The sequence below is a fragment of the Onychostruthus taczanowskii genome, unplaced genomic scaffold (genome assembly GCF_017590055.1).
Source record: "Onychostruthus taczanowskii isolate IOZ18803 unplaced genomic scaffold, ASM1759005v1 scaffold8, whole genome shotgun sequence".
NCBI classification, from domain to species: Eukaryota; Metazoa; Chordata; class Aves; order Passeriformes; family Passeridae; genus Onychostruthus; species Onychostruthus taczanowskii.
The window spans coordinates 2804862-2826710 of NW_024505892.1; the positions used below are offsets into that span (position 1 = coordinate 2804862).

The following is a 21849-nucleotide window of genomic DNA, read 5'->3' on the forward strand; positions in this document are numbered from 1 at the left end:
GGGCAGGACTGCAGAGAGTCAGATCAGGCCTTACATGCCTCCACAGCAGTTCTCTGCTTCAACTGTGCTCATAACAACCTGAGCACAAATGTTCACACATGTAGAAGGCTTCTATACAAACATACTTGAGTGAGAGATACCCTGTACAGCTGAAGAAGCACATACCTGCACTTGTGGACCCAATTCCTGCTGTAAGCACAGAGCGTGGCATAATCTTTACTGCATACTTGAGGAACTGAGATTTCCCTGTACCTGGGTCTCCAACCAACAGAAGATGTGATTCACCTGGGGGGAAAACAGTGATGTAGGAGTAGACAGTTCATATATAGACAAACATTGACACAAAATGCTCAAATATGTGTCATATTCACCTAAATTTAGCACTATATATAATTAAAATACGTATTTCAGCACTATTTTGGTGTGATAAATACATTGTTTAATAAAGTTATCTAGACACAAATATTTACAATTAAGTACTTGTGAAGTGTTTGCAGGTATTTGACACTTCCTGTAATATAAGTTCTTACATCTCAGAATGCTCATTTCTCAGACTCAGTTCATTCTTGAATATGAAACAGAAGGATACCAGGTTTTAGTTACCATTCCACTATTCAGTTATTTAAATTATTGCAAAAATGGACTAATAAAATCAGCAGGCTGTTTTGTTGAATTAATTCTTTGCTAACAGTTACACAGCTTTGTATTTTCCTGACAATGAAATTGCAGAAGTAAATAATTCAGCTGCTACAATCTCAGTAAAGTGCTCAAAAATTTTTTCACTGTTTTCTTACAAAATTCAACTTCAATTCAAATATAATGACTATAATTTTATTTAGCTGTTAGAGAATTGAGAAAATCCTGTATTTGTATACAGAGACATACTTTTAAAAATTATTATGACCTACACAGATGATGACCTCTGTACCACCTGGCACATGGCATATTTGCCATCTAATAACAACAGAAGGCGAATCAGCAGGCAGGTAACTTGGAGTTACAAGACTAAGTGAGATGTGGTGACAACCACAGATGGAAGTCTGGCATTTGGAAGTAAAATTAATCTTTTAATTTTTCCTTTTAATGTACTATAGTGATCTGCATTAAGGAAACATTAAGATTCTATCCTTTGATGCCAAATACTGCTGGGAATATTCTACTAGAAATAAATTCAAAATGTCACTTATACAATAAAAAGTGAGATGTTTCAGATAAAACAGCTGCCTTTAATATTCTACCTAATGGAAACCTGAAAGTCTGCTTCTATTGGGTTTTATTTGGGAAAAATTAAAGTAAAAAGAGGAAGTCTAGACACCCACTTTAACTTGTCTGAGATTTTCAAATAGTCAAAATTGATTAAAACTTGTTCTCACTCAAGAAAATCGGATGATTATGCTTCCAAGTTCTTACTGGTTTGATTTTGGAAGGATGGGGGGGATGTGGGTGAGGACAGGGATGGGAATGACTGTTACAAAGGATGTGATACTTTTAGAAGCAATACAAACCTCTGGTTCGAGTTCCAGCAGCATCAGTCCTCTGCACACCACCAGCAAGCACCATGGCTACAGCTAGCTTCACCAGGTACAATCCAAAAACTTGAGGACATAAGCTAGCCAAAATTTCATTCCTCCCTAAAACAGGAGCAAAAATGGCACTCAGCAGAGTTAAAACTTGGTTTCCCATGTACTCCCATGTACACTGACAAATAATTTGGGCAAGAACAGTAAAGTAGGAAGGAGATTTTTTTTTTTTCTTTAAATGAGACCTAGAGCAGTTGTTTGATTCAAACTTCATGATACAGCAGTTAAGTAAGTCACAATCATAAGCAGCAAAGCCAATCCTATTGCAATTTAAGGAATGAAACGCCATCAGGCAAATTCTTTTGTTTTACATTTACAAGTGTAGAAGCTATGAAACCTAAAAGTTTACAGATTTAAAAATGTCCCCTTGAAAACTGGTGTGTTGTACATTTAAGAAAACTTGTAGCATTTATTTTGCCTTAAACCTGTGCACACATAGTGTGCTCATTTTCTCATTGTTAGCTTCCTTCTCCTTTGATCCCTCTGTGTCCCTCTCCTCCTCCCTACTATAGTCTCTTTCCAGCAGCAGAATATTTCAATCTGCTCCGGAAATGCTGATGGTGTGGAAGATATGTAACAGGATTAATTCTGTTCTTTGAGATTCTGACACTACCAGCACGTAAAGGGTCTCAGGTTATATGCCATGTGTTACTTCCATCGCTAGGGAATAAAAGAGAGTGACCATTTTGAGAGCTTAACTTCATCTTTTAAATTTAGATGCAAGTACATGGTACTGGCAAAATATAAGGACCTAATGGATGACTTAAGGTATACGTGTTTCATTTGGAGATCTTCTGAAGGAATTAACACATCTTTGTTCGTCCAAAAGTGAAATTTTAACAACGTTGTTCAGCCACACACCACTCAAGATTTAACTTCACAGTTAGGAGTTAGCATCATTAAATGACTGACATAAAATGCAGTAGTAGCTATCATTATCTCTCGAAAAACAGTACAGGTACACACACATTCTGTGGCCTCAGACTCCTTAGATTTGATCTTTGCCCTCAATTTCAACTCAAATTCAGACAAACAGACTGAAACAGACACCTTGGGCAGTCAGGGTCCTTCTAATTTCCGCCTCAACTTTCTTGTAGCCACTTCAAATTTATTTATTCAGAATGGGTAATATTAGATAAAATCACATTGCTCCCTGCAGGCTTCCAAAATGCGTCCTGAGAATGAAAGATTAAAAGGGACCTTCAAAGAAGATCCTGAGTTACTTTCTAAACAGTTGTAATCAGAGTGATAAGAAATATTCTTGCTCCAAATAGCAGAAGGAAGAATGTTATCATTCCAAACAGCAGGAAGCTAGCAATTAAATTGCTTTCCAGGAAATGCAGTTCTGCAGAATCTTGAACATCGACAGGATCTACACTTTCTTATTGTGAGCAGGCTCATTTGAGGGAGGTTCCCACCTGCCTTTCCTCCTGTTTGTCTTTAAGAAGGAGACTAAGCCTTTTGCAGGGTTTTACAAAACAGACTCTCAGCCTAATAAAGTTAGTGATGGAGACCCTAAAGAGTCCATTGAGCTTCTGCAGAGTTCAGGAGAAGGCACTCAGATTACGGAGAGGGACAGAGTTCCAGAGAGAAGTATTGGCAATTCCAAGCTGGCTGACTGTGGACCATGGTAAGTTTAGGACCCAGCATCCTGAACACTGACTGTTCTGGAAGCCATTGTGAATTGGAAAGCTCCTCTGCACCTAACTCAAGGACCTAGGCATCCCAGAGTTGTGTTAAAGATGGGGTGTGCTAATCCCTATGGTAAAGATTCAGAGCTTCATTTGGGATGCAGAGACAGTATGTCAGCTCTCTCACCCCAGAGGCAACAGCCATGCTGTCTAAAGGCAGATCTGGTCTACACTATTTCTTCTGAGAAGTATGCTTCTTCTTTCTTGATTATAAAACATTTTTTTCTCTTATACTTACATTTAATTTCTTGTTAATAAATGTTCCAAAAAGACTTGAATAGAAAGCTCAGAGGATGAAGATCAATGCAGTAGGTTTGGTACTTTCTTCCACCCCTACCCCAGTAATATTAAAGTAAGAATTTTGTATTCTTGTAGTGAAAAAAATATATTCTTGATTAATGGGTGGTGAGATAGGATAATGGGGGGAAAATGTGTTCAGTCACTGTATTTTCACTACTGATTTAATCTCTATCCAACCAAGTGTCCTACTGAAAAGCTTTCAACCACTAACCTGCTAAGGGATCATTCTTATGCCTTTCCCAGAAGTCTTCAAATTCCTTGCGAACTTCTTCATCAATTACAACCCCTGCTAGCTGCTCATTGTTCACTTTAACATAGTTGGCTTTTAAAACAAGCTCCAAGTCACAGCGTGCACCCTCGTGGAAAGGTTTCCACCTCTGCATTACCACTCCATACACTGTGATGTCATCTCCTGGAGGTAACAACAAAAATTAGTAAAATAACATCTGACTTGAGACATGCAGACACTTCAGCACAATTGTACTGCACAATGACATGATCTAGATCCTCGTTACAGTTAACAAGGTTAAAAAAAATCTAATAACAAAAAGCAAAACCTCTTGCACTTACTGGAAGTCTAAAACAAAGATAAGGTAGGTTGCTTAAGTCTGTGGCAGGAAGTTATGTCTTTCCACTTTTGTTTAAGGGAGGTGAATTCTTAAAGATATACCTCTGCTTGTTTCCTTTTTTAGAAGAGAAGAATTCCTGGTAAACTGCAGAAGCTCTTTCAATTAGATTGATTATACAAAAAAAGAATTAGTCAAAACTTGTTTGGCTTCTGGTAACCTTTGTGATGAACCCCAGAATCACTTGTTAACATTCTGAGTAGAGCATTCTTCTGAGAAAGTACAACCACAAATTAATTTCTTGTGGAAATGTGCCTATTTGAGAATTTTTAGTCCACTCTCCATTCATCCTCCTGCCAATGAAATTCTTCTTTGAATGCCAAGTAGCTTTTTCTACCTTCAGTACTCCTTAAAGAGGAGGTCAGGTTTCCTGGCTCTCCAAACCTATGGAGGGACACCTCACGCTGTGTGACCCAATCTCTTGGGGAGGTTTGGTGTTCTACACTAACAAGGTTTAATGTACTTTCTGTATGTCACAACACATTACTTATTGTAACTGATCAGTCAAACAGTCAAGATGTAACCTGACATGGGAGGTGCATGACATGTTCTGGAACGGTCATCAGCTGCCTCGCTAACGTTCAGCCTGAAACAGCAACATGACAGACAACACCTCATTCGAGGAGCCCCCAGCACTGACAGCCACCTGACAGAGATTCATCTCAAATGGAAAACTAAAAATGCTTGTGGGTGCAGACATAAGTAATTTATGCTATATCCTCACCAGACTTGCAACTGTCCACCAAGTCATCTTCCAGAACAACCACCATGCAACGAGGGATGCTTCCAACAGACAGCCTCTGAACCTAGGGGATGGAAAGGAAAAGCACTTCTTAAGAACTGCACCTTTCAAAAGCCTTTAATTTACAGCTGCTCTAGCCTGTGGTCCTTTCCTGGAACGGAGGTCAGTTCTTGCTTTTTACTACAAAACTTACAGTAAGGATGCCAATGCGGTCCTGAACTTAACAATGAAAGTTGTTGTTAACAATGAATGCTGATATTAAAGGAAATGGGATTGAGTATTTAATTAGCAGAAGGTGATCAGTGCTGGGAGACCTTGTGTGATTTCAGTATCTTGCTGAAGAAAGCTCACTAAAAGAGGTCATTTGAAAGACCAATTTTTTTTTTATTATAGTTTGAGTTATTACTAGGTAATAACTAGTACTTGTTTGATGTGTAAAGTTGACTTTGGGTACTGAGGCATGTGCATGGGTTAGATAATGCTTCGAGTGAATATTCTCTGTATTCTGTATTCACTACAGAGTGAATATTCTCTGTATTTTTCTGGTATTTAACCATGACTTGACAGTCTGAGATTAAGTATACACCTAGGTGTCAAGGATTAAATCAAAAACAGGAAAACCCAAATATATATTGACAAATGTGCCAGTAACTCCTGTAATTCTTTTTCTTTTCTCCAGGGCAAAGTCTGTGCAATCTTGTCACAGTCCATTTCCAACAATCTTTCCATTTACATTTAGAGCTTGCAATAGTTTTGAGAGTATCCACTGCACAAGAACAACAGTCAGAAGTACCTTTTCATTCTGCAGCCCAAGTCATACGTGCCAGAATTCTAAACGTATTCACTCTCTCGTGCCTAGGAAGGTTAATTCACCCTTGTGTATTATCTAAATGGCCACAGGCAGTTCACATCACTGTCAGTACTGATGGCACATGCACAGTTATTTGCAGAGCTCAGTAGGAAACACAAGGGAAATTCACTCTTAGTTTAACTTTACTGTTTTTAACAAGCCCATGTTGCTGAAAATTCTTCCTACCAGTGAGATTTGTGTGTCACACAGTATAACAAAATCTAAGTTATAGAGATTTCCCATATGTCAGAAACAATCATTATATGTTCATGCAATATGGGCTTATTTCCTAGAAAGTTTATTCCTTTACATTTTTTGGTATTCTGAACTTTTAAGATCTTCATTTCTAACTTCATACATTTCTCCTCCACCTTGTCTTCACTTCCACCCAGGGCTACCATCAGAAAACATGCAAATTCTGTATGCAGGTTCTGTAAGGATCACGTATGCAATAATTGTTGAGTTCAATATTGGCTGAAGGGAAGAACACTTGCAGACACCATGACCACACTGCACAGCTACAGCTGGCCCTGGCCAACACTGAGCTAGCTTTAGTCCTCAGAACCAGCGCTGAACATCAGCATCGTGCACAGGAAGTGCTTAGAGAAAAAATGCACACTTGGTGTTACAGGGATTCAACATGCAATGGAATTTCATCTATGGAAATTTCATCTATTCCCTTACTGCTGCTGTTTTGCACAATATCTAATGGTATTACCCAGTAACAGAAGTATGGTTTACATGTTGGCTCAATTTTTAACTCTTTGACAAGAAATCCCTGACCAATGGGTTCTGACCTGGCTTCTTTCAGTCATCTCTGGCATTTGTTTTAGACAGTAGACATCTATAATGTAATACCTTCCCCTTTTGTCTACAGGGATTTTTTTTTCCTTACCTGTTCCTGAATTTTGATTTCTTGATAGTCCCTGCAGCAGGTAGGAGAAGAGGTTGTTCCAGAGAGACACATGAATTTGGTTGAGTTGCAGCCTTCTTCGTTGAGACAGGCTGCTGGACGACAGAATGCGTAGTACTGCTCAAAGTCAGCCTTGACGGCGAACACGTGCTTGCACTTGTTGCAGATGTAACTCCGCTCAAACTCCAAAACCTTCACTGAACTGGTACGTATGACAGTGCCAGTAACAGACAAAAAGTGTCCCACATCCTTGGATTTAGGAATGTGCTCTCGAGTCAGCTCTGGGCAAACAGGCAAACCTGTTAGACAGAAATATGTGCAGCATGTGCTTATCAAACAAGGACTTACAATGCAATTAAACAGAAATACTAGAAAACATGCCAGACACATAAGCAGTAGCCATTGTTATTAGTGTTTCATAAACATGATTCAACTATTCATCTGTTGTACCATAAATCTGATTCACTGTCCTCAGATGGTGAAAATCATCAGACACTGAGCACTAGCTGAAAACACTGCCAGTTTACTCTCCCACTCTTGCCAAGGGGTGAATAGTCATGAACAGTTTCCATTCATGGCAACAGATCCTGATGTTCCCATATCTGTATTAATTCAGATGTTCTTTTTGCAGATGTCATTTATTCTACAATTGGTTTATCTGAATGACAAATTTTTAGTTATGCTACTTAATTGTGGACCAATGTCATTCCCAGAGTTAAACAGATGTAGCTGTGTGAATACTGTGTGAATTCTCAAGTCTGGGCAAACTCATAATCAGAGAGCATTTGACCTTAAATCCACACTGCATACCAGTAAACCTTGAGCACAAGGAAGATAGCATAAAAAGAATGTAAAGGGGTTATGAACACAGCCAAAGCAAAATCACTTGTATATTCAAATGCATAGTGACAGGACACTTTCCACTTGCTCTCCCTAAATTCCACCCCAGCAGCCAGTTCAGTCGTGTGCTAATCCTGCTCAAGTGATCACCCATAATTTGGCACCAGAGTGGCTGAAATCTCAGGAAGAATTAATCTCAACAACCTACAAAGTCTTTATAAAAGTAAATGGTCTTAAAATGCTCACCTGAGCAAAGTATGCCTACTCAGAAATTAGTAATGAGCTACAAGATATGAATAATTATAAACTTAATTTCTTATCTTTACTTCCAAAATATTTTGGAATATTTTCTACAGAGATGTAAAACTACAAATCTGCTAGGAAATAATACGGGGACTGAAACTATTTGTGCATTTAGGTCAAATCTTCTCAGTGACTTTGGCTGAAAAAAAAAAAGAAGTCATATTTGTTTCAGTGTTTTCAAACCCAAATTCCTTATTTCAGACATGCAGAAACATTCCAGATTGATGCTTTTAAGCAACACTTGACCTTCTGTTTTTGTTGAAAGAAAATATTTTTAACTATTGAACTAATTTTAAAAGATAAGAGAATAAAGTAGAAAAAGTAGAATTAAATAATCAGGATGCAATATTTTGTAGAACTGCAAACAATTTTTTTCTGTTTGACTCTAATAAAGCTATTTAAATGTTCTACTGAGCCTGTTGAAATTTTCATTCTACCACAGATTTGCATTTCTAGTCAGTTCAGGGGAAAAAAAATCCGTTATTTCTCCACCTGTTTTGGCTTTTTTTTTTCCTTAGTTCAGTATTGATGCCCCTGAAAAAGCTTTGCAAAAATGCAACACATCTTACACTAGAGAGAGCTGCAGCACTGCTGTCAGGATATATGATGATCATCTCTGCGAATTTTGAAGAGACAAGAGTCTAAATGTGACAAAAAGAGCCTTCATTCTGATCACACTAGACTGCTTGACAAATTCTTTAATTGAGTATGTGTCTCTTGGAATCAACTTTACTGTATTAGTCACAAAAAAGCTATTAAAAATATCAGAAGCAGCTTGGCCTTCAGTAACAAACACAGTGGCGCTCAGGCTAACGATAAATAAGGAAAAAAAAAATTAATGGATTTGTAGCAAAAAGTAGAAGCCATACAATCAAATTCCTACAATGCTGAAACTCAGATAAAGAACTTTTACTTTCTTCAGTGAATTCAGGGCAATCACCCATTATTAATTACTGCATACCCACACTCCTTCCATCCTTTTTTGAACCCCTCGATGCCCTGTCCATATTGGTAGAAAGTGTTGAGATTTTTCTTATATCTGGTGTATGCAAAATCACTTCTCCTCACTTAATTCCCAGCCTGACACACAGATACCATCACCCACACTCATGGTAGTTGCCTGCTGCTCCCACCAAGAACAGTGCACCACGTTCTCATTCCCTCCTTATCTGACATGGGAATGGGAGGTGGCACTCCAAGATGAGAATCCTGAAGATAATCAGCACTCACTTAAAAGGTAACAGTATCATGGGAAAAAAAAGGCTATAGAAAATGTAGGTTATTTCTTTTGTTTCTTCTGCAGTGAGCCTTTCGGTGGTACAGAACACTAACCAAATTCTGAGGACATTTGTTATTTTGATCCAGCTGGACCTCTCAAGGACAACTCCCTGTTCTTCACCAACTTCTCTCCAGCTTATGGATGGAATTATCTGTGAGTCTGCTGACTGAATTTTTCTACCAATGATCAGTCAAGGCTTGCTTTTATCAGTTACTACAACTATTTGATCAAGGGGGCTAATTTTCCCAGATGTTGATAAGGGGATATTTAGACAAAACATCACTGTGGGAGGAATGATCAGCTCCAGAAAGAGGCTGATAAGAGGAAAAGGAATGTCTTAGAGACACCACTACTCATGCAGAGATCATCTCTCCGTGCTGTGTTCCTTCTAATACTTCCGGTCAGCTTTCCAAATAATCATACTTGGAGTCTTTATTCATGCTGGAGCCCTGAATGATGTAAATGCATCTCAGAACACTAGGAGGAAAGTTTTACCTCATTCCTGCTTTCATAGGTACAGGAAGGTGCCTGAGGTCAAATTTCAGTGCAGTACCAGAGGCCATCCTTTTACCTCACATACTCAGCAGCTGCGTACAAGCTCCTCAGCACCACAGGCTAAATATATTTCTGATGTATGCATTGTCATTACAACATTTTAATGGAAACTCACAGGCCTATTTAACAACTGTGATTTATCCAAATTCAAGCTGCCAAAAGACTGAATGATCATAAGCCACTCCACAACAGGGCAGGGGAGGGAAACACAGGCTGCCAGCTCTTGGCTTTGCAGACTATTGCTCCAAATTGTTGTGATCAGAAATGACCAGAAGGGATGATGCCACTGCTGACCCAGTTTCCCCCAACAAGCAAAAAAGACATTTCAATCCCAGAACCTGCACTCCACATTTACCAACCCTCAAAGCTACTAAAAATTTCCCACTAATAAGGGATAATGATATATCACCTGGCAGTGAAAACGTTACTGAATCCTCCATTATTGATCACACCTTCCAACAGTTCCTTCCAATTTTATGATAAGCAATTTTATAACAGTTAAGCACAAAATTCAACAGTTTCAGATGAAATTGTTACAAGACAACTCAAAATTTAGACTTTGCTTCTTCTGGAAGATGGCTGGAGCCAATAAGGACTGAGAGCCAACTGGAAGGGGAAGTCAACCTGCAGTAAAACTTCGGAACTATTTATCTTCCTCTAAAACTATTTTCTCCTTTTTTCTTTTTCTTCTCTCTACACCTTCTGTCTAAAAGAAATAATGTAAGACCAGCTGCTACTCTGAGGAGTCTTTGCCCTGGAAAGGCTTTAGTGTAAGCCCTGACCAGTGAGAGACACGCAGGCCAGTAGGGATGGCCACAGCTTTTCTTCGGGAGTTGGTCTACACCCATCCAAGTGCTTGCACGTGTCCTCTGCTGCTCAATAAACACTAAGGAGTCCCTCTGCTTCAAACACTGCAACGGCAAGAATCAAACTTGCTCATTCCACGGCGCCCCAATAGCTTGTTACAGAGCAAGGAAATTGTGGCAGTTTCCCTGAAGAGCCAAGGACCGCTGGCAGTCCTGGCTGGGAGGTGCAGCTCTCCGCAGCCCCCGCCCCGCCACTCACCCGAGACCCTGGCGTGGAGGTTCTGCTTGAGGCTGAGCTGTGCCGGCTCCGCGCTCTCCTGCAGCGCTGCCAGCGCGGCCCGGCGCAGCGCGCTGTCGAAAATCGGGAGCACCTCGCTGGGGAAGGCGTTGAAGTACTCCCCGATCTCCATGTTGGTCTCAAAGAGCGTCAAGGCGTCGACGACGACCGGGTAGTGCGCCTGGTCGTCCGCCTCCCTCAGGATGGCCAGGATTTCGTCCCTGTGGTGCTCCAGCACGTAGGACTCGAACACCTGCCCGATGAGGCTCACCTGGTCCGCGCTGAGCACCATGCTGTCCCTCGCTGCGCGGGGAGGGCAGGGCGTCCGAGGCGGTCACACAGCCGCGCTTCCCGCTATGGCCGCGCGGGAAACTTTGTCTTTCCCTGGGAAAAGCCCATCGAGGAGCCAGGCGAGGAGGGGCGGGGCGCGGCTCCTGAGCTCGGGTAGGAAAACCTCGTCAGGGCGGCACGTCCGCCCGCCGCTGCCCGGCACCGGGACCGCGCCAGCCACCGGGGCCGGCCCAAGCCCCCTGCCCCTCAGCGACGGCTCCCGCCAACCCGGCCCGGCCCGCCCCCGCCAGCCGGTGCCGCCCTCCCGCCGGGATGGGCGGGGAGGGGCGGAGCGCTCCTCCCGGTAGTGCGAGAAGCGAAGCTGGGCAGCTCTCCCTTCCCTCGCCGTGCAGGCGATGAGGGCAGGCGGCTGCTGCAGCCCCTTGCCCGGCCCTCCCGTCCCGGCTGCCTCCAGCACGGCAAGTTTTGAAGGCGGCCGGGCGGGCGCTGCCCCAAGCGCGTCCCGTCCCGCTCAGCGCCGGGCAGCGAGGGATGCGCTGCGCTCCCTGCACCCACCCGCCAGGCGCTCCGCGGCCGCCCCGCTCCCGCCGCTTCCCGCCGCGCTGCGCCAGCCCCGCAGCTCCCTCAGCCGGCGGGAGGAGCGGCTGCGGCTCCGTCCCCGCCCCTCGGCGCCGCTCCACGCCCGGGCCCGGCGGGCCCTGAGCGGGGCGGGGCGGGGCGGGGCGCGGCGGAGAGCGGCCGGGGCCGGGCCCGGGCCCGGACAGGATGCCGGAGCGCTTCCCCCGGGAGAACCGGCCCGTCCGGGAGTGGAGAGGGGCGGTAGGCCCGGCACGAGGGCGCTCCGTGGGACACTCCAGCTTCCCGGCCTCTCGGGAACAAGAGCTCCATCTGCGGCTTCTCCGTGCAGCGGTGCCGCTCTCTGCACCCCGTGGAGACAGACGCTGCTCCCGCACGGCGTGGAGGATTGCGAGGCGGGAGAAAGGGAGCGGTGGGCTCGAGGGGTTCCCTCGAGGGGAAGCCTCGAGGCGGCAGAAGCTGCTTCCTACAAGCTCCCTCTCCACCTCCGTGGGTTACACCTCGAAGTCTAAATTTGGCTTCTTCAGAGAGAGCTGCATGACAAACCAGCCACTTCCCCTTCTTCATGAGGGTGTAACAGAGTCTGAGGAGTTTGGGGATTTTATTAATGAAACCAAAAAGCAGGGTTTGCTGCAGGCTGTAAAGCTTTTGCTTATGCCTAGAATTTGCAGTACGGTATTTTGAATAATTTATTATCTGTGTTTTTTCCCTGCATATAACAACCCAGTGACATGCTCTACAGTTATTTGAAATATTTTGGGTTTTAGCTAATGCTATATCAAAATCGTGTTCCAGGCTGTTATGATACGGTTTAAACTCAGAAGAGCAAAGGAAATGAAGTCTATGTATCAAACGGAAAGAACTTTGAAGGTTCAAAATATATTCAAAACACATTATTAAAACCAAAGGAGGTTAAATGTTGGTGTGGAAAATTGATATATTTTATTTAATAGTAAAAGAGGCGAAGAAAAAAAAATAAAAGAATCAGAGAAGTATGCATGGGCAGGGTGGGAGGACAGGGAGAGAGTGACAGAGGTTAGGTAGAAACATATTGCCCTTCTTAGGCTCCCAGCGATTGTCTTCTGTTTTACTTGCATGTTTTCTTGGTACCTCTGAGAAGGTATTAGAATCTTTTTCATACATCCATTCAAGTCTTGCAATATCACAGAGCACAGCTTAATGTCCCCATAACTTTGAAGTGTTGAGCGATCTTAAAACTTTTCTCCATTGAGCTTCTCAATCCCAGGACCTCCCATTGTTAGCCTGTGTTAATGATGAATTCTTGATAGGCAATCAAAACAAAAATCACTGTCCATGTAAGATCTTAACCAAAAAGTGTACCATAATAGCACCAATAGTTCTATAATAAAAACGTTTCAAAAGAAATGTATGCAGTTTGTATTTTAAATCAACAATTTTCAAACATAAATAATATCCTTTAGATGCCTTATTATCAAGTTATGATGTATGGCTTTAATATGTAAAGCAACTGCTTTAGTGCCTTAATGAAACTAAGATAATTAATTTTAATGTCTAGCATGATGGGTTTTCCCCCCTCCCAGTCCTATTTAAATTTTAATGAATAAGAAAGCTGCAGTGGTTACTTCACCTCTTGATGATATTTTCTTACTATCCGTGAGTTCCTGAATAATGTTTGGCCAGCAAAGAAGGGAATGGTCTTGGAATGTTTGGGGAAAAAGTTTGTGTGGAACTTCACAGGTGCTTTAAATCACAAATCAGATTTCTCTGAATTGCTACTCCACATGCTATCAGAGCAGGATTTCTGCATAGGACTCCTGTCTGGTGAAGCAGTGGATGGAAGTTACCTCTCCTGCATTGTTTGCAAAGACAAACTTCAGGGTACTTGTAGATGTTGCCTAAATCCTCAACAGCTAAAGACTGCATCATGGGGATTATAAAGAGGAAGTGTTTTAACCCCTAGATATGTCTCTAGAAAAAAAATACATTTTGTTTTATGAAATGGTCCTGTTGTAACCAATAGAAACAGCTGCCAAGATACTGCTGAGATCTGCACTTAAAATATAAATTGTTCTCTATGAAAAGTCAAAACAAGCCCTTTCTCTGGCATATGCTTTCAGTGTCAACTTTAATCCGTTTAATAGTGCTGGCTTTGCAAGGTACAAAACCAGGTTGCTCTTTTCTAATAATGAGACACAGTTATTGCTGCACATTTGTTAACAGTTACCTGGCTTCTGGCATGGCAGAGCTGTCATCCCTGAATTCCTGGAGTTGTCCATGTGTGCTTCCTCACACTGTGTTGGTAGCTAAACAACCAGTGCAGCAGTATGAAAAACAGTGCAGCTGCCTGCAACTGGGGCAGCTGATTTTTCAACTACAGAGCAAGTAGCAGATGTTGGCATGTAGAGGCTGTGATCATGCAGTGGTTCCCACAAGAAAAAGCTGAAGTTATTTATCAACTTACTATTATCTAATAGTAACTAGTAACTGTTATGTGCTTAGTTGAGTAATGAAGAAATATTTGCTCAACAAGAAGTTATTAAAAAATGTATTAGGCCCTTTCAAAAACCCATGAGGTAGCATCTTTTGAAGTCATGGTGCAAAATGGGACAGGGAAAAGTAATTGTTTCAAACTAGCGGATGGAGACAGTGCTGGCAGTTACCAGCCTGAAAAGCTCTCTTGTCCTGGGCTTGGAACACTTGCCTGGTTTGGCTCTGCTTTCCACTTGGAATAATGGCTTTCTTACATAAACCAGTATTACTATATTTGCTTTCAGGTCCCTCCTTTTAGTTTTGTGTGGTAATGAAGACAAAGACTTAAAACTGCTCTGTTTTTCAGTTTTGCAGAATACAGTGTGTGCCCTCAATCTGGGTTTTTTCCAGGAGAGTACAGAAGTGCCCATTAATGAGAGCTGAGAAGAGCTCATGGATCCCACAGGTTAGGGAAAGGTTTAGACCAGGCAGTATGAACATGGCTGGATGTTCATGTGGCTGTAAAACTTGGGCTCCAGACTATGCCCTAAAGTGTGTCTCTTGGCAGCCAAGGCTGAGGCTGCCTATGAACTCATGAATCCTTGCACTTTTAGCTTTTTCCAGAATGCCAGGTACTGCAAAGATCAGGAACACAGTGGCATTGTCATCATGCAAGTTCCTTAATCGCAAAAGCCAGATACTGACTTCTTTTACAAATACGTTTTACAGAGTTCTCAACGCCATTTGGTAGAAAATAGAATTTTTCTTACTTTCCTCTGGTTGTTTTTTTGACTTTTTATTTTTGTTTGGTTTTGGGACATTTTTTTGGCTGTTTCTTTGGTTTGAGGAGACTGATAAGGCAGTGGTACAACTGCTGAGTGTGGCAGACATGGTAACTGAGAGCTTCTTAACATTCAGATGCCTACCAGTAAAAATGGGCACACCTTTCACTGAATAGGTAAATTGAGGGACCATTATATTTGTATTCCTGTTCAGTTATTCATTCCATATGTAAAAATGCACAAATGAAGTTGAAGATGGGAGAAAGCAGATGATCCCTTGCAAAGCACGCAAGAAAAAATACACGACACTCACTTCAGAACATTGTAACAAAATGATCTAGTGAATTTTATTTTGGGTAACAGCCAAGAAATCTGACATTTTGCCCAATATGGCTTTCTTCTAAAATTAAAAAGTTGCATATACCTACAGTTGAGTCCACCAGCTACAGAAAATCTGATGTATACATTTTTAATCCATGGCAGCATCACCAGAATACAGCTTTCAGTGGTGTTTTCAAGGTGAATTATATGATAGAAGTTTTTAAATGTGCATTTAGAAGATTTTTATATCGTTTATATGAAAACATACAAATTTTTCATTTATACATATAGTACATATAAAACTCATTGTAATTAGCAAGTATCTTCATCTGGGTATTTACCTTTGTGCATATAGCAAAAAAAGGATGCAGTTAGGGCTTTAGATGAAATATTAAAGTTCAAGACCTTTGTATATGCTAACTAGAACCTTATTCAAATAACTCAAACATATTTTTTTCTTGCTTTTAAAAGATAAGAGATTTAGCTTAAAAATACATTCATAAAACAAAGACAATATTCTCCCTGAGACTACCAGTGTGAGTTAATTTGTGGTAATCTTTGAATGAAAAAAATATAAAAAAGACAAGCTCTGGTTTTCTCTACACTGCAACAAATTTCTTGAGCAACACTGACATCATAAAAGGTATAGACTGGGGAATCATGCTCACTAGCTGAAAAACAGTTTCACATATTAGTTTAAGAAGAAGAAAAAAATTTAATATAGACAAGGGAAGGTAACTAAGTTTTAATGAAAGACCTGTATCTGTAGTATGTATTAATGGGAAAAAGTAGTGTAGTTGGTATTTGTTTGTGGCTTCTTTTTTTTTCATTTCAGACACGAATTTTATCCAAAGCAAAACTATATGCTCAAAATGTAGATTCTTGATTTACACAGAGATACCTAAAACAGGTTTCTAAATATTTCAAGCATTTGTTTTTGTTAGTATTCATAAAAGTAATATAGAACCTGTGGGAACAGTTTCTGTTTAAATTCAATGATAAAATCTTTGATTATAACTAGATGGTGAAGTTTCATAAGCAATAGGTGAGGAGTCAACCCCCCTCCCCAATGAACAGCTCCTGGTTTGTGGCTTTTTTCATCTTCTGTCACAATCCATCTGCTCTGAAGGCCAGCAGCTACACTAGTTTTTATTTAGCATTCTTCCTTTTAAATGTTAGCCAGAGAAGGTTTATAAACTGCTACAAAGTAACAGAACTGGGATGCATTAAACATATCCCACCCAAATTGGAGAGAGTGAGAGATACATATTTTTCCTTTTACAGTTGAAGTTGTATTTATAGCAACCATGCAATTATGTTATTTGGGGGGAAAAGCCTTACCTGAAATCAAAGAAAACACATTTATAGGAAAAAGGGGGGAAAAGCATTATGTTTGTTCTACCAAAATTTATTATGCAGTAATTACAAAGTTTAAAGAGTCTTCCATTTTAAATAAAAATAAGTTATAATTACACATATTGTATAGTACCATGTCAGGTGATTCCAACAAATATAACAGGAAATACAGTGCAGTTTCAAATCAGAAAGACAAATACTTTCTCATTCACAGTGTTTGACAAATTACAGGAAAGCTTGTTCACATGAGGGTTTACTTAAGGTCATGCTCTTTATAAACAGTCCACATCACGCTGTGCCACAAAAACAAATCATCTCTCAGAACGTAAAGTATCGGGCAAACCACTCCTGCCGTTGTGGGTCTGGTGAAGCCACTGGTGAGGCATCAGTCTGAGGAGGGCTAAATTCACAAAAAGAAAAAAAAAACAATTATCCTACAACTACGTGAAAAGTACAGCTGTTAGGAGAAGAAAAAAAAAATCACAGAGAGTATTCAGTAAGGAACACAGGCTGTTTTTCCATGGATTAGTTATCAGTGTGCCTTAGGATGTGATTTAATGTCTCCCTATAGAATCTGTGATCATCCACTCCATTGGAGAGCATCAGCAGCACAAGTCAGTTCAGAAGCCACATTACAGGGTGGGCAAGTAATATTTTGGAAAACATAATTTTAAATCTCATAAAGAGCTGTAGGAAGAATAAAAAGAGTTTTCTTGGAAAAGCATGACTGTAGAAGGTCCTCTTTTAGCATCCTTTTCCTGTGGTAAAGTTAATTTTGAAAAATATGATGCTAACATCATATTTGCAGACATGTGCTCACAAAGACTGGCTGGCAACTGAACAGAAATACACACTTTTGTAATTATACCCATCACAAATATCACTTGCAATTGTTCATGCACTCACTTAAAATATGCCAAGATACTAGAAAAAACAAACTGCTGTGCTGTAAACAGCATTTGGCACCACTTTGAAAACTTAACATTCTCACAAAATGAGCAGGAAAGAATAATCTAAATTTAATTACACAAATTCCTTTATCAATAAAAATAGGTAATAAAATAATTTCTACTATAGGATAATACAGAGCACAAAACATTTTGGAGTGAAAATTCCAGAATCACAGTCCATGGGGTCATGCACATGCATGCTTATAGATTATCTGAGCATATTCATGCACATAACATGCACAGGAAAAAATAGCAACAGTACTTCTTTTTTTTTTTAAAAAAAGGTTTTCTTGAAAAATATTGTTTTCCCTTATCTATTTTAGATTTTCCCTTTATAGTTAGCTGTTGCCAGGTATATGATCTTTTGCATTAAACCAAAGGAGAGAGCAAACAACCAGCTGTGGAACCAGTAACTACATTTAAGTTGGCAACTTAGAGGTAAGAGATCAGCACCTACTAGATACAAAGTACAGCACTTAAGTGCATTTAATATGTGGGCATATCAAGATGAAAGATTAAAATCCTGCCTCTAAAATGCCTTTTTTAAGTTATTCAATTTAGCAGATTATTTTGTGAGAGAATTACTTGAGACTTTAATGCTGGTTTTGATTACTGGAAGCTCAGCATTAAGCACCCAAGCCTGTACATTTCCTGTTGCTGCAGTAAGGTTACTACTATGAAACAATTTCATATAAGTGAGGAAAGAGGAAACACAAAACATTCACCTAGCACGGAAAATTTTCTTACACAAAAATCATTATAATATACTACTAAATAAAAAAACCTTCGTGCTAGTATCAATTCCTAAATGAAAACCAGTAAATAACACAAATATCTAAAACAATTGTTCATATATGTAAACAATTGGAAGCACATGAATTCTGTTAAGGTATTTATAAGGGTTTTCAAAGTTCGAGGCTTAGGAAAAAGTGAGAGACTACACATTTCAACAAGGTCTACAATAAAAAGGAATACTATAAAGAGGTTATAATTATAATGTAAAAATTAAAACCGCTGTAAGAGTACTTGTACCTCTGAAAGGCTGATAGAGCAAGTGGGATTCAGCTCAATAAGAATGCAAAATTTTCCAAAATTAAGCAAAAAAAACCAAAAAGATTGGTGAGGCAGTGCTCACCTCAAAAACGTCTTGGGCTCTTTGGGTGGCATTGGCTGTGGAAGTGGTTTGCTGCTGCTGAACTCAATATCGTGGATGGGTGAGTTAGGAATGGGGTCCAGGCGGTTTGGATGTCCATTGCCCACCACTCCGCTAGATTCCAGAGCACTTAGATTGGGGACACTCACAAACCTGTTTGTTGATTTATCGTTCTTCTTCTTTTGCTGCATTGAAAATAACAAATGTAAGGAAGGCTTCTTGCACCGGAACAGATGAGGACATTGGCTAATTTAAAAGTTTTATTGATGGCTGGTTTGGAGGTTTTTTTGAAGGAGAGGAATTGGGACAGATTGGGCTCTTTTTCCAATTGTATTCTTCTGTTAACCTGAACACCACAAATTTTCACAGAAAAAATCCAATTTCCAATCAAAATGATTAAGCTATTATGATTTAGTGCAATAATCAATGACTATATAACATGAGTATATGATCTTTCAATATAACATTTGGGTTATATTGAAACATTGGTTCTATTTAAACATGTATTGGTTCTATTTATACACTGGAGACTGACAATCTTGTGGAAAATTTCCTTTCAGTCTGTTAAATCTTTCATGTTTACTTAAATCTTTTCTTCATAGCTGTGAAACAGCTCTGCTATCAAATGCAATTACAGCAAATTTAAATGATAAAAAAATGGGTCTCTCCAACACATTTCACTTCATCACTGAGGCACATTTTGGTCACTGGACCATAAAACCTAGAAAAGCACCTACGCTTCTTTCTCTGCAATTACACCCTCTCAGTCAGTAAAGCATTATAGCAACACAGCTAAAGATAAAAATATTACTGTACAGAAGTCCAGTTTCTTGCACAAAAGGCCTGGCTTTGATGCTAATACAGCTGCCACTTCTAGACACCAGATGGCACAACTGAACATGTTTTTTTTACAATACTCTCTGTACTTCTCTTGACAGTATTTCAAGGGATTCAAAATATTTAGAAAATCTATTTTTATTCCACTATTTTACATTCCAGAACACATCATACAAGGGAGGCAGTGATCCTCTCTGTTTTTATAGCTATTTTAATGCAGAAGCAGGTTTCAAATAATTTTATCACTTTTCTTTTAAATGGCTGTCTGACAGGACATGGTGTGTATTTTCTGACTTCTATCACATTCTTCACGTCCACAATAAAATACTAAAATTCAAAGTGCCTTATTTCCAAAAATAGGAGTTTTTGACATACCCAGAGCAATAAAAAACTTCCTTGCTGAAAAATACAATGAATTATGTATTATTTAAATAAATAATTTCTTTCAATTACTTATATGCAACCCTAACAAAGCAGCTAGGAGAAAAACCCCTTAAGGGCTTATTAACTACATATATGTGAACTAAATAAAGTGAAAGGCAAGTGGAATCTCATGTTGTTCCTATGTAATATTTTCCAGCAGAATTCCACCTGAAACAGGAGAGCTGTTCTATTCGAGGGTGGGCACAAGTTCAGCTGGAGACAGAGTCCTATTGTTTGTTTGCACTTTCTTCTCTTAGGCTCACTGGATTTCAGTGCCTGACCTCTCCAGTGTTAGCAGATGCCAATGATACTAATTGCACACACATACTTGTGGGTGTTTGTCAATACACAATTAAAGTACCCTGACAATTTAACAGAAAGCTATAATAGAAAAAACGAGGGTTTTAAGCATCACACTGAATGATCATCAGCTACAAAGGATTAGGCTAAGATTGTCCCATATGTGTGTGCTGTAGTAGCTGAAGAAACAAGAAGTAAGAAGAAATAGTTTGGTGAAAGTAACCAACTGTATGTAAAATACACTTGCAGGACAATATCTGCTGTAATTAAAACAGTGTGTTAAACAAACTGCAGTTAAATCTGTGTGCTACACAGGTGGCTAATTTCTGGAAAATGTATGTTATCCACGTAAGTGCTTAGAAAAATATTACAATTTATATAATATTTTCTATGAAACAGTCTATGCTTCTGAAGCAGTCAAATCTGGAGAGAAAATTGTGTGAATTGTTTCCATGAAATTCATGCAAAGTATTAAGAAACTTTAGATGTAAGAATGTAATACTATACTAAACAGATCAATTGCAGAAATTAGAGAAGCTCTAACACATACTGCAATGGCTGTAATTTTGCATTAATATGCAAAAGCCTGTAGTAACTTAAAACGTCTTTTTTTTTAACAAAAAAAAAGAAAAGAGAACGAGATTTTCAGTTTCTTTGTAATTCATTCTCCAATAACACAGTATGTGCTTTGACAAAATAAAGTAACATTATCCACGACTCATGAAATGAAAGAGCAGAATGTACTGGCATACAAGACACTTCTAAAGTCTAAACATTTTAAGTGATAGAAGCATATTTTAAAAATATGTGAATTATCACTATGGAAATCTGAAGCTGAAGTACTTTTCCCAAACACTTCAGATTTCACACAAAACAATGTTATATACTAAATGGTTACCTTTTACATCTTTATAAATGGATGGTTCAGACAGACTTTCAACATTTACAAATAATCATTGAAATTGTACCTCAAAGTCCTGGTATTGTCTCTAATGGGCCCAAACGAATTTCTTTTATGCAGTTAGCATAAAAATTAGTCATCTAGATAAGCTCGGGAGTGCTGCTGGGCTTGTTAAAATAATAGGAGAGTATTGACATTTTGCAGCAAAAGTTTGTGCATAAGTGCAAAATATGTTGATCTGATATGAAACTGCAGTCAGAGTGGCTAACCTGATCTCAAATAATGGAGCCAGACCTCCTTTTATATAACCTGAGCCTGAACCTTGATCACTGAAGCTCCTGAGAATCTGAGCTGCTCAGGTTGTGCCCCTTGGGTTTTAGTCTCTGCTTCAGAACCTTCCTAACTTCCATCTCTACAGCTTTCACTTTCCCTTCGATGCAAGTGAAATGACCTATCACAAGGAGGAAGGAAATGTCAGAGGACTCACTCCTGAAGTGGAGCAAAGGAAGAGTATTTAGGTACTCTACCACAGTCTATCCATATTCTTCAAGAAGGAATGCTGCTGGCTTTTGAACTCACAGGAAGGCTACTATGTCAGTGTGTACAGCAGCCTTCCCTGGCTGCTATTCAGCAGGATGGAGAGAACTGGCAAAGGTTGCTGCTGAAGTGCTTTCACTTGTATAGGTGGTGACCATAACTGAGAAGGCTAGAGACTGCCTTCAGTCTCTTGCAGCCTCCACTGTCCA

The 21849-nt window shown here is 39.9% G+C and overlaps 2 protein-coding genes across 8 annotated transcripts in view; both read right to left on the reverse strand.

Annotated features, from left to right (window-relative positions):
* Positions 1-11727, reverse strand: part of MCM9 (minichromosome maintenance 9 homologous recombination repair factor) — a 48591-nt gene extending 36864 nt beyond the window's left edge. The window contains exons 1-7 of one of the 2 annotated variants that reach the window (XM_041423783.1): positions 11609-11727; positions 10745-11196; positions 6685-7001; positions 4922-5003; positions 3783-3983; positions 1506-1631; positions 166-285 (exon numbers count right to left, since the gene is read on the reverse strand). In XM_041423783.1, coding sequence (XP_041279717.1) covers positions 166-285; positions 1506-1631; positions 3783-3983; positions 4922-5003; positions 6685-7001; positions 10745-11054 — 1156 coding nt within the window. In that variant the 5' untranslated portion in view covers positions 11055-11196; positions 11609-11727. Of the gene's footprint in view, positions 1-165; positions 286-1505; positions 1632-3782; positions 3984-4921; positions 5004-6684; positions 7002-10744 lie in introns of both variants that reach the window. The other variant, XM_041423784.1, reaches the window with a different exon arrangement.
* A 3453-nt stretch (positions 11728-15180) lies between these two features.
* FAM184A (family with sequence similarity 184 member A) overlaps positions 15181-21849 on the reverse strand; it is a 71034-nt gene continuing 64365 nt past the window's right edge. For all 6 annotated transcript variants that reach the window (XM_041423899.1, XM_041423898.1, XM_041423895.1 and 3 more), the window contains 2 exons: positions 18625-18827; positions 15181-16939 (listed from right to left, as the gene is read on the reverse strand). In XM_041423899.1, coding sequence (XP_041279833.1) covers positions 16858-16939; positions 18625-18827 — 285 coding nt within the window. In that variant the 3' untranslated portion in view covers positions 15181-16857. The remainder of the gene's footprint in view (positions 16940-18624; positions 18828-21849) is intronic.